We start from the raw sequence: 16,669 nt of genomic DNA, 5'->3' as shown, positions 1-16,669 counted from the left end.
AGAGCTCACTCTGGCCAGTTCCCAGCACTTGTCAAGTATTCAGCTTTTCATTTTTTTTTTTACCCTTCAGGGCCACCGTACTTCTTGCTTGTGTGGCTTTAAGTTAGTCAGTGGGTGCGTGTAATTTTATTTATAGAGCATTTTAAAAACAACCGCAGATGAAACAAAGCACTGTACATACATGAAACTTGACCATAAAACATAAGACAATAGAACAAAACATAATAATAATAAAAAACAATAAAACAATAACAAAGATATAATCAATAAAAACAAATCAGACACTAAAGGGCTCAAGTTTTGTGCTGTGTTGAACATCAAGAAATGAAAATAGGTTTAAAGGCGTTTTTCTTTTTTTTTTTGACAGCGAAGGTGTTTGTCTCATGCACATCCTGTGGTCATTCCATAGTTTGGTACCGTTTAGACTTCAGTACTTCGAAGAGGAGCTTATTGGATGACCTAAGGCACTGGGCAAGAGTGTAGGGATGGAGTAGCCCAATTTGAGATGTGAAAACATAGATTCTTCAAACGAACTCTACAATGCACAGGCAGCCAGTGCACGGTGGCCAAAATAAGAGTTACGCCTGTGCTCCTTCTTATGTGCGCCAGTTAAGAGGCGAGTGACTGCATGTTGAACCAACTGGAGACGCTGGCTACAACCATGACGCACACAGACTCTAAGAGATATGAGATATGATATATATATTCATTTCATATACTAACACACACAGAGACACACAATACTGTGGCCCCAACTTCCGAGAGCTGGCCGTAGCCACAAAGGACAGCCACTCCAAAACGGGATGTTGATCGCCCAGTAACCGGGATGAGTCAAATATTTTCCATCCTTAACATGTGAACCAGAGATCATCAACCTTTTTGAAAATGAGAGCTATTTCTTGGGCACTGATAAATGCAAAGGGCTACCAGTTAGATACAACTTCTGAAATCACACATTTGCTCAAATTACCTATACTAATATGCTATTGTTATTATTAATAATGATATTCATTTTGTGAATACACTGATCATGTCAATGATTTCTCACAACAATTAACTCACTTTATTTCTACAAATCTCTGGCAGTGTTTACATTCACAAATAATCACTTCTACAACATTCCTAGAAAATTACAATGTCCCATACTGAGCTATTTTTTTAGAACAGGCCTGGGGCCTACTCATGGGGGTGCCCGCGGGCACCATGTTGGTGACCCCTGATATGGACCATCCCATGCTCACTGGGTCCATCAGTCTAGTACTGAGCCTTTTTTACCCTTTCTGCTCACTGGAGTTCTTGCTGTTTTTGTCAGTGCGGAATAATACTGTAAACCATCTCGCTGCAACGGAGAATTCTAAATGTTAAGTATTATTGTAAAACACTCGCTTATACCCAGAAACAATTTTTGTTGTTGCTGTGAATGCTCATGAATACATGACATGGCATTTTAGATTGGCCGTTACATCGGCAATTCACATTTTTAATCGGAGAAAAACTAGTTGCCGGCGGTCAGCCACTCATGAAAAGTAATTGCTGAACCCAGCACACTGTGCAACAGTTAAGTCGGGTTCGGCGTACTTATTGTTGTGTCCAGCGAGTATAATGAGGTTGTGTAACACTGATTCAAGGTCTCTCATATTCTTTCTCGAAGCTTCTGCACTTCAGTGGGATATGCACACAATGAAAAATATCAGCAGTGGTGGTGGCAGCATAGATAAGAGTAATAAGGGAGAATCAAGGGAAAGCATCACTGGAATTCTCAACCCAACAATATGTCTCCACCTGGGTGATGTTCTACTGTTCACTGTCACCACTCGTCACTATCCTCAGTATGATATGTAAGTGACCAACATGGTGGAACGTGTCTCTTTGCAAAATAATGCTTGATTATTCATCTTCATTGTTTGTTAGTGACAACCTGTACAACACGAACAGTGATTTTGACTGGGGTACATTGAGAAAACTAAAAGAGGAGCTGACTCTGTCGTGGACACCTCCCAGCTTCTTTTCATTCGTCTTTAACCAGGCTGGAGTGTATGTTTTTAAACTCAGCAGCCATCACTACAAACGTATGGTAAGTAATTGTAACTTGGCGTTGCATGTGTGGTTGTTATATGACAGAAACAATGTAGTAGGCACCGCACAGTAATCATGTCGTTAGCACGTCTGCCTCACAGCTATGAAGTCTGTGGTTCTAATCTTGCTTTTTGAGTTTGCACGTTCTCCCCATGCTTGCCGTGGGTTATGTTGATTTGACCTTCACCGTTATCCCTCACCAGTATGTGCGGGTGATGCCTGCGGGTGGCCAGTGTTATGAGCCAGGGCCCTTCTTCGCAACTATTCCACGCCACATGACCAGAGTGGGCATCAGGAGGAGAAGAAACCTCTTACTCCATCCCGACTGGCTGGTGACGGGAGGACTTCTGTTTGGAGCTGCGCTCATCTTGTGTTTATGCGTGACAGTCTTGGTTGGTGAATTACTCACAAAATGTTAGTGATATTCGGCTTTGAGGTGAGATTTCAGGATGAACCTAAATGAGTTGACAGATACAGTTCCTGGTTCAATCCTCTTACTCATGCTGTTCCCATTTTGACATAATGAGACAAAGACAACACATAACAAGTGATGAACAGTGCCTCACCATTGCAAGGCTTCAAACAAGAATGCCACTGAGATTAGAGTGTCACAGTTTCATGAGCAGGTTGCAACAGAGATACAGAAACTGAAAGGCAAAGAAGTGGATGTGCTTGGAAATCTATTGGACGATTCATGGATCAAACACCTGTTGTGACTTTTGCCATTCAGAAAAGTTGTGCAACAAGTACGAAAACACTGAACAGTTGGACATATTCATTTCGAAGTTTTGAGAATATTCAAGTCTGACGAAGTGGGAGAAGGGGCTGCTGAGTTCCAGAGGCTCGAAGATGCACAACGGCTTTGGCTCGCAGTTTACCACGAATGCCAGTGCGTTCTCTCGCAGCCCGTCAGGGTCTGATGGGGTCAGTTACGTTCTTTCAAAGGTTTCTACCAGTGAAACATTGACACCGGGCAGCTTTCGAGCGCATTTGTGGCCCCGGAAGAGTCAAATGAAGCTCCCCTGACGGTCCTGGCTCCAGTGTCAGTGTCAGCACTGGGTGGCACATACCGTTACTCAATAAATTTTTGATAATGTTTGTTTTTCTGTCGAAAACTAATTCACTAATCCATCTCTTGCGCCATCTCCTGCACCAAAGCATACAGAAGAGACTGTTATTCACGTACACATTGCAGTGTCCTCGCTGTCTGTCTGTCTGTCTCACACAGACATCAACCATTAAGCATTATAAACAGGTATGCCACAGTGCGCACTGTAGGTAAATAAACATATTGCTTAGCTTGAGAGGAGTTCTAGAAGGCAAGTGTGAGATGCTAAGGGAATACATAAGCCACCCATCCCAAAACGGGCCGCCTCCAAGTTTTTAAACATCCTATTACAGATTGCATTCACCCCATTTTACTATGGTTGACTGGGTCAAATTGATTGCCTCGGCAAATTTTTTATACAGTTCTCGTCTGGCATCCACAGCAGTCATGACCTGTCACGTTTGTTCACTGTGCCCCCCGCAGCGTGTCACGAGCATCCCATCGTGTAGTAGTGTAGTGTAGTGTACATAGTGTAAATTGTACATTTTCCACTTAAAAAAACCTCAAATTTAAAAAAACTCAAAGCTGAATGTCTCTAACTTTTTGTTAGAAGTGTATAAGGACCAGGTATTCTGTGTTTGGAAGCTAACCATTCTTGGTAACAGATCCAACTCACGTTTCAGATCCTTTTCCACGAGTATGGTTGGCCAGAGAAGAAGCCAATCAGAGCACGGTATCACTCGGGGCAGATGTCCTATCACATGGAGGATTATGCATCAAAGGGTTCAAGGGTGATCTCCCAAATGAAGATTCACAGAAAACAACAGGCCACAATGACGTTGAGCTCCATTCAACATGGTACACAGAAACCCCCCCCCCCCCCCCCCCCCAAACACACACACTTGAACATGCTGAAGGCCCCTACATTACGCAACCTCTGCTCCACGTGCACCTGCAACAAACACACAGAATATTCATGTATGAACATTGTACATACAGGTACTGAGAGTTAATTCCCCACCTCTGCAGTGTCTTGCATAACACAGTCACGCAAGGGTGCACTGAAGAGAACTGTATTGAACACTTAAAGACCAATTTCAAAATAGCCCGACTGAAATTTTTAGCAACAATTTAAAACCCTTAAAATTCTCAAATTGTGTGTGAAATTTCAAGTCAGATCACTTTTCAATGATCAATAATCAAAAATATTTAAATACTGCAAACTGGTATATCTAATTAATGTTAATATCAACCTCATTAAATCCATTCTTAAAAATAGAAATACCTGCAGTAAAATAATGTCTTTTTTGCAACAATTTAAAACACTCATTACATACTGTAAACTCACTCCGTACTGGTATATGTAATTATGTTAATATCAACCACATTAAATTCGAAATAAAAATAGTAAAATAATGTCTTTTTTCCAACAACGCGCTGCCTATTCTGCTTAGCCAATAATGGGCTTTTCTCAAACCAAATACTATTATAATTATATATTTTTTCAACTTGTTTGACTTTCCACAAGAAAAGCAAAAGCAAGATCATGGATAGAAAAGCAATGGAATGACAGTTGTGAAGCATCCAGTCAGATTGCTTTGATTCTTCACAGGAGGGAAATTTGTACGTGGGTATAGTGATGAATGAATGAATTTTTTTTGTGATTTTATGTCTGCCGAAATTGTAATTTCTAGTTTATGGGTTGCTTTAGTGGAGTTGACCTCTTTGTGTTTGTATCGGTACAGAGGCGTCAGAGGAGTTCTGGGATTACGAGCACCAGGTGGATCTGGAGGCCTTCAGCAGCAACACTTTCTATAACCTGCTGCTCAAACACAGCGTGTCAGTCACCGCTCGCCTGGGGCAGCTCACCACCGAGGTGTGCCCATTTACTGTACACATAGTGTACAGTGGTGCCTTGAGATATGAGTACCTTGACTTATGGGTTCTTCAAGGTTCAAGCCGTCGCTTGGCTGATTTTTTTTTTGTCTTTAGATACCAGCAAAAATTTGAGATACAAGTGTGCTTCATACCTCAAGCTCGAGGTGGTGGTCGCAAACTTCACAACATCTGGCCACCATCAAGTAACATTGGTTTCTTTGCAGTAGAAGGACAATATCGGTTGGGGGCAGTAACGTGCCTTTAAGCTGGTTTGCCAAGAGCCAATAGAGCTCACAGAAGAGGAAGGATAATACATTAAGTAGCGTTGTGTTTTATGATTTCCTGTATTTGCAGGTAAATGTTATTACTTTGTGTTTATACAGCGGCATACCTGTTGGGTGCAGTTTTTCTTATAAAAATCATGTTACACACTTGATTTCTGATTTTTTTGTTTGTGGTGGTTGGAAAAAAATTATTGCATTCCCACTCATTTCAATGGGGATATATGATTTGAGATACGTGTTCTGAGATGCAAACGTAACAAATTAAACACATACCTCAAGGCAGCACTGTATCTCTATTACCTTTCACAATATACTGAAATTATTCCATATTGTACTGTTACAGCTAGTATGACAACATAAAACCAGATTAACACATTTATGTCCACTTGAAGGGGGAATATTATAGAAAATGTATTGATTGTTTGGATGCAAAGAGCTGGGTCTCTGGAAGGCCTGCCCATCCATCAAGTATAAAATTAAACAAATGAGTACATCTTTTCATTACCTGCCCATTTTTGAAAACGCAATCCAAAAACATGTATATAAGTTCATTGAAGACTCCAAATTGTCCATAGGCGTGAATGTGAGAGTGAATGGTTGTTTGTCCATGTGTCCTGTGATTAACTGGGAACCAGTCTTGGGCGGACCCTAGTCGGTTGGGATAGGCTCCAGCTCATTCGTGAGTCTAATGAGGATACAAAAGTGCTCCACAAAAAGTTAGTATGGCTACTAGAGTGCATTTGTTTATTTATTAAATAAAATGAGAAAAGGTTGCCATGTATTTCCCAAATATTGGCCTAATCCCATCACTTCTCAATTTTCTCTCCTTTTCTCCTCTGACCCTTTTTCAAAAGTCATCCCGCTCAATAATTTTTCTTTTCTCTTGTTGGTTGTCACTGAATATGGCTGTTTTTGTATGTTACCATTCCTCTTCGTTGTGCTCTTCTTGTTTAGACCACCAAGTAGTGGTTGCTGTTACAGCCCTCAGGACAGCGGAGGTAATAAAGTGGTAAAAGGAGATCATGCCAAGAAACATGCTCGTCTGACTAGTGTTACTTAGGTTTGTCCAAGCTGGGGAGGGATGAGACGTGCTATCGAATAACGCATCTTTACAACTTAGTTTGATTGTTATTAAATGCATACAATTAGACCTCAATGCATCCTTTTGTAATTGGGATGTTTTTTAATTGGTAAATGTAGGTCAAGGAGCTTTACCAGGGCGTTCTGGAGAAACTACGGCTTCTCCACCCTTGCTTGGTGGATGAGGAGAGCAAGGGGGAGGTTCACGACAAGACGAGGACAGAGGTGGAGAAGGAGGTGGTCCGCAGGAGGTCTTTGGCTGCACACCTGAGGACGCAGCTCCACAGTCAGCTTCAGGTTTATCTCATATACAGTACATACGGTCTAACAAAGAGCATGTTTAATGTGTTGATTCGGATTGAAAAGACACCATCTGCCAGATATTAACTATTCTTGCTACTATTGCTACTATTCCCAATTTTAGCTGTTGATGAATCTCTACTGTTGGATTGCGCAGTTGCTCCCCAGGCAACTTTTCTGCTTATGTTTTCCTCTTCTTTCTGCCTTCCGCAGTGTGTCTAGCGCTGTTTTTAGCTGTAGTTGAATTGTTATAGACTTGTTGCTATGCAAGCAACTTTTCTACCTCCTTGTTTTCCTCCTCCAGTCAGCTGTCTAGCGTTGTTTTTAGCTCCACTTGGATTACCATGGTGGACTTGTTTCTCTTCCAGCAACTCTTCAACATTCTACTCTGTTTTCCTTCCTCCTGTTTGCTTTCATGTGTATCTTGCGATGCTTTTACAGTGGATAAATCTCTGGGCTTGCTCAGTCACTATGGGTTCCTGCTCCTGTGCACTTTCCTCAGTGTGTTTGAATATCTATGAATGGATTGTACAGAACCTCCGCTTGTAACTCTTCTGCCTCCACATTGTCGTCTTTCCTCGATCAGTATAGCGCTTCTTTTAGCTTAGGTTAAATCTCTACGGATGGATGACGGAGTTGCTCTGCTCTGATTTCAATAGAAATCAAAATAATCGTGATTCTTATTTCCATAATCGCCCAGCCCTACTAACAGCTCCTCTGCCTCTGTGTTGTCTTGCTCTTGTCCTCTTGCTCTTTCTCTGCTGTTTGCTCCAGTGGAATCTCTATATGCTAAACTGTGACAGTTTATTGATCACACCATGTCACGTTTATTTAAAGATGAAATAATTAGTCGTATGCTTGTCCCCGGGAGACATAACCCGCTACACACCTCCACCATTTACAGTGTGTACATTTTTTTTTATGAAGAAATCTTGAAGTGATTTGAGCAGAAGTGGTCTGACGTCATTCGATGTTCGTGCAGGTTCTGAGACAAGAGCAGCAGGCGCAGCAAAAGGTCCACAGTGTGTTCACAGCTCAAATGCGAGAATGCACCAGAATACTGGGCAAGGCCAATCAGATATCTCATGCAGAGCGCCAACAAATGTAATGTCAAGTATACGGCAAGTTTTCCTCGTAAACTCTCATTGCTAACACTCTTCTGTCCTTAGTTTGATCCAGCGGTTGAGGTCCGTGGTGGTTGAGATGGGGGGACTGGTATCAGCAGAATGCCAGCGTCAGGGGTCCTGGGGGCTCTTGGGCGAAGGCACAGGGGCTAAACTGCTCTGTCCGGACAGCGCCACAGTGCTGAACAAAGACAGCATCTTCGGTGAGCTTCCTCTCGACCTCACTTGAGAATTGTAAGAAAACACCGCCATCTCTTGGCCATTATGTGCACTGCAACAACCAGCAGTCCCCTGAATACCCCTGAGCTCAATTAGTACCTTTTGTTGCACATTCAAGGTTGAAGCATTATTGCGACCTGCATGGATGTGATTTATATATATGTTAAAAAATGGATGGATGATTGTTCATAATGGTTTCTCCAGGTTCTGATGGGTCCCTTCGAGACTGTTGTCCAGCTCATTATGACACAGTCACAGGCCTCATTAGACCAAATGCTCACAGCCACATGCTGCTGGGCAATGGTCACATTATGGCAATTCCTTCCGATTTCTTCCTGCATCCGCAAACCGGCCGTGTTCTTCCCATTGTTGGGAACGTTGCCTATGACCCCGAAAGCTCCACTTTGGTGTTCACGACTGACCCGTGTGCAGGTATTTAACATCCAAGTGGTTTGACTAAATGACTAAACTCTCTAATTATAGAAAGGAAGTGCATAGTAGAAATGTATTTGTAGCTGGTCAAACCTTAAATTCAGAATACAGGAGAACTGCTAAGGTCGAACATGATTTGCTCCTGGATTTTGTGCAGATCTCAAAACATAAATACAAAAATAGAAATACAGTGGTGATTTGACATACGAGTCACCAGAGGTTTTGAGCTACGAGCTGTCATTCAGCCATCTTTTGCTGAACTTGTGAGTGCAAATTTGAGATATGAGCGCTGTATGGTGGCGTAAACGCAACTCAACTCGCTTCAAAACAAGCAGCAGTTTCGCAGATAGTGGGCAATTCTTCAAAAAAGAGACTTCAAACTGTTTATTGCCCCTCCCAGTTCAACTTTACTGTCAAACTAAACAAAACACAGAGAATTGCACGTTTTTTGTTGTTGTTTTTTTGTTGTTCTTTTTAAAGCAACCAAACAATGTTGCTTTAAGAATGCCCCATTATCGTAATGGAAAAAGCCATTGACATGCTAACGGTTAGCCTTGACAGTTGCGGTTTTAGAGCCCTTTAAGTAACGGATATTTGAATACAAATTGTGGTGCAACACATGTAGACAGATAATATAACAATACACCCAGGCACACAGGTATATTATTGATTGCACTACTAAAAATAACAAATATTACAACATGTTACTTACAGTAGTGGTAGAAGAATTACTATTCTTAGTTTGTGTCTGCATGACTGTGCTGTATTTTACTGACTCCCGCTGGTCAAACTGGGCACACCAGAAGGAGCCACACAATGAATTGAATTGCAACATTAAATCATGATGCACAAACTAATTGTAATTCTCAAGGCAATTATTACTCTTTACATTCTGTTGAATTGTTATTACTGTTTTTAATGAAGTACAATATTATAGAAGGTTATTTTTCCTTATTAACCCGCCCCCACCCCCCAAAAAAAAATAAAAAATTGGGAGGGAAGGCTGGAATGATTAAATTACATTTCAAAATGATTTGAGATACAAGTGTTTTTGGTTACGAGCGTGGTCACGGAACAAATTAAACTTGTATCCCAAGGCACAACTCTACATGTATTGTTAGAAATTTCAATCAGGTCTCAGTTCATTTAATTGGCCAGGAAACTGTTTGCTTGTGGAAGAAGCTTTTTGTTTTTGTTTTAAATTGATTTAAATGTTTAATGGTTTTTCTTTTCTTTCTAATGTGCATGTATTGCAAATTTCTGTTCATGTTCCAGGCCAACAACTGACTAGAAGGAGCAATTTGTTTTGGAATGTTTTGAATTCGGCAGACCACAGAGAATATTATGCAGCATAGCTAGATCAAGCTGTGACATTCTCCAAAACCTACGCATGAAAGACTGCAATCATTATTCTAATGGGGCAACCTCTATTTTTCTCCTATATATTTACAAGGAGACAACAGGAAATGGGAAAGTCCTCTTATTCCTTTCATTCCATACCCGACCTCCTGCCACTCAGACCAACCTCTGCCCAGCATCCGGCTGCGAGGCCTCCGACCGGGCCAGAAACTGCAGCTAAGTGCCCCCGTGGCAGACGCAGACACTGGGGTTCCAGTGCCTGTTCTAGCTGTTACCATCCACCCACAAACTGGTCTGGTCTACCCACTGGGAAGGATTCATTTGTGTCCTATAACCCGTTTGCTGCAACCCGTCCAAATAGGCTATCCAATGCTGGATCCCAAGTCAGGAAACGTTGTGCTAACTGTTGGCATCAGTCTAGATCCAATGACAGGTTAGTGAGATGACTGTTATGACATCCTCGTGTGTGGTAAAAAACACTGCTACTTACAAATGTCCCAACTTACAATATTTTTGAGTCAGGAGCCGTCGCTTGATTGAGCTCCCTTCAAATACGCCACAGCTCGAGTAAAGTGAAATAAAATAGTTTTTCACGTGTTGTAGCAGCAGTCAAGTGCCCGAGTGCTGTTAACGACAGTGGAGGGGTGTTTACTATCTACCATAGGAGCACACATTGTTGAATTTAGTGACCAAGTGCTTTTAGTAGTGGTGTTGCTTGCAAACCGGAATGGGTAAAGTACACGGCTACTTACGTGTGGTTGCTCCCCTTGGAACCGCCAACATTGGATGAGTCAAGTCGATGAAGTCGAGTTGAGTCGATTTATACCGAGGGTCCACCAGGACGTTTTTCTGTCAGCTGACCAAGGATGGTACAATGGTGTTTTGCTCCTAGCCTGGAGATAGGACCAGCTAGCGGCTAGGCGCCTCAGATAAGACCAGCTAGCGGCTAGGGCCCTCCGGCCACTAGCAGCGGGGGAGCTTGCAGCGATTCCGAAGTAGCAATTCAAGGAGTCAATTATTGACTGATATGCTTGTAAAGGTAGTCAACTGGAAACCAGCGTACAGTGGAAAGTAATGGTGCAATTATCAGGAATATAGGGAAAGAGTAAACATTTTTAATAAGCATGCTTAGAGTAACACGCTCATCAGTGTTGCGTGACTCTCGGCATGTCCCTAATTACACTTAATAAAAGTAGTTTATTTCTTTACATTTTCCTTTATTATGTTTTTTTTTTTTTAAATACAGTGCAAATTAAAAACACAGCAAAACCATAGTGTTTTGGGGGGTGGGGGGGCTGGAATAGATTAATCAATTTAATTTAATTTCAGCGGGGAAAAGTGTCTTGATATATGAGTAATTTGAGTTACGAGTTTGGTCACGGAATTAATTCAATTAACGTACCAATTTATTCCATTAAAATGTTTGTGTAGGTGTTGTGCTGCCAGTAGGGGGAGTCCTGCTGGGTGAGTCCTTTATTGAGCCCCTGAGTGGGAAGATGGCGAGGGTGGGAGGTGCGAGCATTCAAGCTGGGCAGTTGGTGCCTCATGCTGGAGGATACCAGACTCTTTTAGACAGCAAGGTGCCCTTCATCCAATTTAGTAACAGCAAACATGAGAAATGACTCAACGTCAAAAGAAGCACTTGTAAAACAAACACTTTCCCCTAGGTTCTGACTTTCATGTTCAAAATAGTGGAGCTCCTGAGGCCCCTGAGTGAGGAGTGGGGGTTGGAACCAGTTTTGCAGGGAGGCGAGCGAGGGCGTCAGTGGCAAGATCGTATCGGTGCAGCGGCCATCGAGCTCCATCAGCACTGGAGGAGGAGTCAGCATTGCCAGCTGCAGCTCCAGACCAGGCTGGAAATCATGTTGGACACCACGGTGGGCCTGCATCAAAATGGAGGCTCCCTAGGTGAGAGTGTGACGAGACCTGCATAGTCTTAGGCCCATCTACAACATCATACAAAATGTGTTTACTAATATTGTGGTGCCTTGATGTACAAGTGACCTGACATGGGTTTTTCAAGATACGAGCCATCATTCAGCCAATTTGCGAGCAAAAATTTGAGATACAAGCGCTATATGGTAAAAGTAAAGTCAACTCACCTCCCTTCTAAGCAGCTGTTTGACAGATAGCAGAGGTCATTGCTTTGCAAGTTACAAGTAAGTTTCAAGTCTTTGCCCTCAAGTCCAGAGTCAAGTCTCAAGCCGAGACATGCAAGTCCCTAGTCAAGTCGCAAGTCCTACACTTTGAGTTTCAAGTGCTTTCGAGTCATTTTACCAACAAAAATAAAAATATATTTGAATATATATTTGTTTCATTAATATGTATATATTATGCACTGCTTTTATATATTTAATATATTTTAAAATCCATATTTATTCATCAAAACAAATTTGATAAACAAGTGCATTGAACCTTTATACGAAAACTAGGGGGCTGATAAAAATGTTTGCACCTTCAAAGCCAATCGTCGAAGTGGGGGGATGGGGGGGGGGGGCGTTGGTGTATTGCCCCTTCAAAATAAATTGATAGTAGGTTTTCACTTATTCCATGAAAATGCTATGCTATGACTTACTTTTTTCTCACTTTATTTCTGACGTGACATTAAACAGACCTGTCCCCCCTGTGTGGAGTTTGCATGTTTTACCCGTGCCTGCGTGGGTTTTCTCCGGGCACTCCGGTTTCCTCTCACATCCCCAAAACATGCATGGTAGGTTAATTGAAAACTCTAAATTGCCTGTAGGTGTGAATGTGAGTGCGAATGGTTGTTTGTTTCTATGTGCCCTGCGATTGGCTGGCAACCAGTTCAGGGTGTACCCCGCCTCCTGCCCGATGATAGCTGGGATAGGCTCCAGCACGCCCGCGACCCTAGTGAGGAGAAGCGGCTCAGAAAATGGATGGATGGATGGTTGGATTCTATCGGAGTAATCAAGTATCAGAATCAGAAACAATTTTATTTGCTAAGTATGTCAATAACACACAAGGAATTTGTCTCCAGTAGTTGGAGCCACTCTAGTATGACAACATAAAAACACATTACGCAGAGTCACTGTCCATTGAACTGTCCAGAGTCACTCTCCATTGAACTGTAATAAAAAATGTGGCAAAAATGTTAATTTTGTTTACATTTTATTTAATTACTGTCAGTCATTACAATAATTTTTTACAAGGTACAATATTATAGCGTGCTGTTTTTCTTTTTTGTTGGGGAGGCTGGAAAGGATTAATGGAATTTGCATTCATGTCAGAGGGAAAATACGATTTGAGATTTGCGTGTTTTGAGTTATGAGCATGGTCATGGAATGCATTAAAACTCACATCTCAAGGCACAACTATTTTTATGTTCTGGCATCACGGTGGCCTAGTGCAGTGATTCCCAACCTATATCGAGCCAAGGCACATATTTTACATGAGAAACGTCTCATGGCACACCACCAAACAAAAATGTCACAAAAAGTATCTACACTGAAACGACAATGAACTCGTCTCAATTTACTCAATTTAGTGACAACACCTCGCTTAGTTGAACACAAATCTATTATTCTGTTGTATGCATGGCAACAGGTGGATGCCAGTTATAATAGTTCTTTCATTGGTTTAGTTTTTTTAAATTTCATCTGACGTTTTGTTTTTTAACTTCAGTAAGATTTTATTAGATTTTAGAATTGTTTGCTAGTTTTTTTTTTTTTTATGAAGTTTTAGTTTTTGAAAATCCTTGGTTTTAGCTCAGTTTGTATTAGTTTTAGGTTTTTTTTTTGTACTATGTGGTATTTTTCAGGTCCAAGATTAGAAAAGGTCAAGTATATTTTCATAAAAACAGTTGATTTTGAATTTGAAGTAAACCATATTTTATTTTTATGACTAGGAAAAGTTCCGTGAATGCGTGTATGAAACTTGTGGGCTTCCGTACCCCCAACAAGGTTAAGAACCACTGGTTTAATCGTACCTTCTGCCATCTAGCGGAAGAGCATTTGCAGTAACTGTGCCTGTCACTATACGTCGCTAGCAAAGATAGATGAACGAAGATAGATTATATGTATGTGTGTAGTAAATCAATAATAATTCTCAGACCAATTAAGTAAATTTGGTCATTTTCCCACAGCACTCCTGATGATTTCTCACTGCAGCCTAATATGTTTCGGCACAGTAGCTGTGACTCTCTGCCCCACTGTTCTGTGTGGGGTTTGCAAATCCTCCTTGGGTTTTGTCCAGGTGCCACTGTTTACTTGCACGTTCCCAAAAAAGGTTCAATGAATACTCAAAATTGTCCATAGCTTTGAATGTGAGTGTGAATGGTTGTTAGTCTATACTGTATGTGCCCCCCCCCCCCCCCCACACGCTCCAAGTCAGCTGGGATAGGCTCCAATTCACCCACAACCCTAATGAGTGGTAGAAAATGGCTAGATTTATGTTCTCTCAAAACCCTCCATACACCACTTCTTTCATTGTTTTAGGCCATATAGACTCACATGTCCACTCCGTGTTCTATTATTACATACACCCTGAGCAATCGTTTGCTTTTTACCCCAGGAGAGATGGCTCTGTCAGGCTCGGACACAACAGTACCTGCCTTGTTGGGGCTGGACTACCCCGACCCATTGGGATCTGGTCTCAGTGTACCCGTGTTGGGGTGCCAGGTTGACCTTGTCTCAGGGAGAACAGTTGGGCTGGCAGGGACCATGGAGGACCCAGATGGCAATGGTAAAAAAATAAGATGGAAAAAAAGATGGATCCGAAAATCTGACGCAGTTCTTGCGCTTTACTGATTAAATTACGTGTGAAAGATTTGACAGAGCTGAAATGCCTGAGACATGCATTGAGGATGTGTACAGCACATTAGACTCACCTTCACGTAAATTGAAAACCTTGCTTCTGTGTGGAGCTGCCGAGGCCTTGGGTGTGGTCATGTGACTGCCTGGCTCTGTTTGATTGGTGAAATAGAGTTAAACATCATCAGTTGTTACATTGGATGTGTGACACAGAGTCATGTGATAGAGAGCGCCCGAGGCAGAATACAGTTGATTATGCAAGCAATAGTAGGTTTATGAAAATACAAATACCGAGCGAAATGAAGCTAAATGTAATGTTGTAAAAGAGGAATTTATTTTTTACAAAAATAGTCAAGTAAAAGTAAAAAGCATGTTGTACTGAAACCACTCTGACAAGTAACATTTATCTAAAGTTACTCAAGGACTGTGACAGTAAATGTAATGGGTTACAGTCCACCTCTGCATACCACTAGTGGTACACAAAAGAATCACTGCCTTAGATCAGTTCAATTTAATGCTTAAGTTAAATACATTTTCATTTAATCTTTAAGTATGGTACTTATTTTTGAAAACATTTATTTGGATTAAATTATTGTTGAATTTTTATGTGAAATGCATTTGAATTAACTCATTTATTTTTTCATTTTAATATATTTAAACACAGTGTTAATGTTCAAATTGTGCATAATTACAATAACATTAAATAGTATTTTTATGAATAAAACTCTCTTTTTGATGCCTACTATGCTACTACTGTAAAAGCTAAGTATATTTACTTGGTAAATTATGAGTTCATGGTGTAAAATGTTTAAGAACCACTACAAAGTTGAATGAAGCATTCATAGAATCTACACTGCAGGTCTGGTGGCGATCCGTTATGGCTCTCAGGCTGTTGATCCTGTAACAGCTGCGGTGGCACCAGTGGTTGGTGCCAGGCTGGATGTGTTCACCAACACAGTTGTACCCATCACAGCCTCCTACTGGTTGGCTGTGGCGGATCAAACTGACAGCATGCAGGTGGGGTATGGGGGATCAGGAAAGGGAGTACTTCACACACATCCAATCAAGGCTTTGTGTTTCTGATTATCGTCCTTGGTGTTGATGCCAGGTGGAGACTCTAGAGAGAGAGATGTGTGCACGGAATACTTATTGGCAGCAGCAGAGACGACGGGAAGAGGACATCCTCTCTGATGCGGACTCAACTGTGTTCCAGTGTTTTCTCAGGGTAACGGAAGCTGTCTGCCATCAGGAGGTGGGAGGGAAACTGGTTTAACGTGTAAAAGATTCATCCACAATGGAATCTTTGTCATTGTTTGTAATTTATCATTATTTTAAAAAAATTCCTCTCACCATTTTACATGAATATGTCACCACTGGTTAGTTTGCATGGTTCTGAAATGATTAATTTTGTGGGAATTTTATAAATCTTTTGGCACAAGGAATAGTCCATTTCAGTTTTTGTCCGCATCCAGATAATGGTGCGGATCCTGGGAGCGGTGTGCAAAGCCGAATTAAATTTAAACTTTCATTGCTCAGTGACTCTCTGTACTGTGTTTTTATGATTTTATGTCTCAAAGGTATTTTCTATCAAATGGCTGGCTGTTGTTGTGTTAGAGCCGCTCCAACTACCGGAGACAAATTCCTTGTGTGTTTTTGTCGAACTTGGCAAATAAAGATGATTCAGATTCTGAAGAAAAAAAAAAAAAAACTTTTACATGAGTAGCCCAGTTTTTCAAATTCACACACAGAATTTGTTGGATACGTTTCTTTGTTTCTGCCAAATTTGAAGTAAATCGGTCGTCTTACTTTTTGTTCATACAATTAGCCAGGTCCATTGTGAGGTTACTGTGACCGGTATGACGGCTCATATTTTCTGTCACTTCTAACGCTAATTTGAAGCAATTTCGTATATTTTATGAACTATACAGTATGTACACATAGTCTTTTGAAATTAAGATAAAGATTAAGAAAATTCTGAAAGTTTGAAACTCTAATTCAACCAAAAAGGTTACACCTAAAATCCCAAGCCCCATTGACTTTGCATTAAGAGGTTGATCATAAATTGATGCATTTTCACTGGTTTTAAAGAGTCATAACTTT

The 16,669-nt window shown here is 41.2% G+C and overlaps 1 protein-coding gene across 10 annotated transcripts in view; it reads left to right on the top strand.

The window, feature by feature from the left end:
- Nucleotides 1–1,602: 1,602 nt before the first annotated feature.
- si:dkey-103g5.4 (uncharacterized) overlaps nucleotides 1,603–16,669 on the top strand; it is a 36,609-nt gene continuing 21,542 nt past the window's right edge. For 7 of the 10 annotated variants that reach the window (XR_009768924.1, XR_009768923.1, XM_061682042.1 and 4 more), the window contains exons 1-15: nucleotides 1,603–1,838; nucleotides 1,912–2,074; nucleotides 2,280–2,468; nucleotides 3,808–3,982; nucleotides 4,870–5,000; nucleotides 6,487–6,663; nucleotides 7,649–7,770; nucleotides 7,836–7,993; nucleotides 8,214–8,441; nucleotides 9,895–10,233; nucleotides 11,232–11,380; nucleotides 11,468–11,708; nucleotides 14,331–14,501; nucleotides 15,429–15,586; nucleotides 15,678–15,794. Coding sequence is in view for 8 of the 10 variants with exons in the window: in XM_061682042.1 (XP_061538026.1) it covers nucleotides 1,603–1,838; nucleotides 1,912–2,074; nucleotides 2,280–2,468; nucleotides 3,808–3,982; nucleotides 4,870–5,000; nucleotides 6,487–6,663; nucleotides 7,649–7,770; nucleotides 7,836–7,993; nucleotides 8,214–8,441; nucleotides 9,895–10,233; nucleotides 11,232–11,380; nucleotides 11,468–11,708; nucleotides 14,331–14,501; nucleotides 15,429–15,586; nucleotides 15,678–15,794 (2,754 nt within the window). In the remaining 2 variants the exon portion in view is untranslated. The remainder of the gene's footprint in view (nucleotides 1,839–1,911; nucleotides 2,075–2,279; nucleotides 2,469–3,807; nucleotides 3,983–4,869; nucleotides 5,001–6,486; nucleotides 6,664–7,648; nucleotides 7,771–7,835; nucleotides 7,994–8,213; nucleotides 8,442–9,894; nucleotides 10,234–11,231; nucleotides 11,381–11,467; nucleotides 11,709–14,330; nucleotides 14,502–15,428; nucleotides 15,587–15,677; nucleotides 15,795–16,669) is intronic. The other 3 variants (XM_061682047.1, XM_061682046.1, XM_061682045.1) reach the window with 3 other exon arrangements.

The sequence above is a fragment of the Phycodurus eques genome, chromosome 7, assembly GCF_024500275.1.
Source record: "Phycodurus eques isolate BA_2022a chromosome 7, UOR_Pequ_1.1, whole genome shotgun sequence".
Classification (NCBI taxonomy): Eukaryota; Metazoa; Chordata; class Actinopteri; order Syngnathiformes; family Syngnathidae; genus Phycodurus; species Phycodurus eques.
This window is presented reverse-complemented; position numbering and strand designations above follow the sequence as displayed.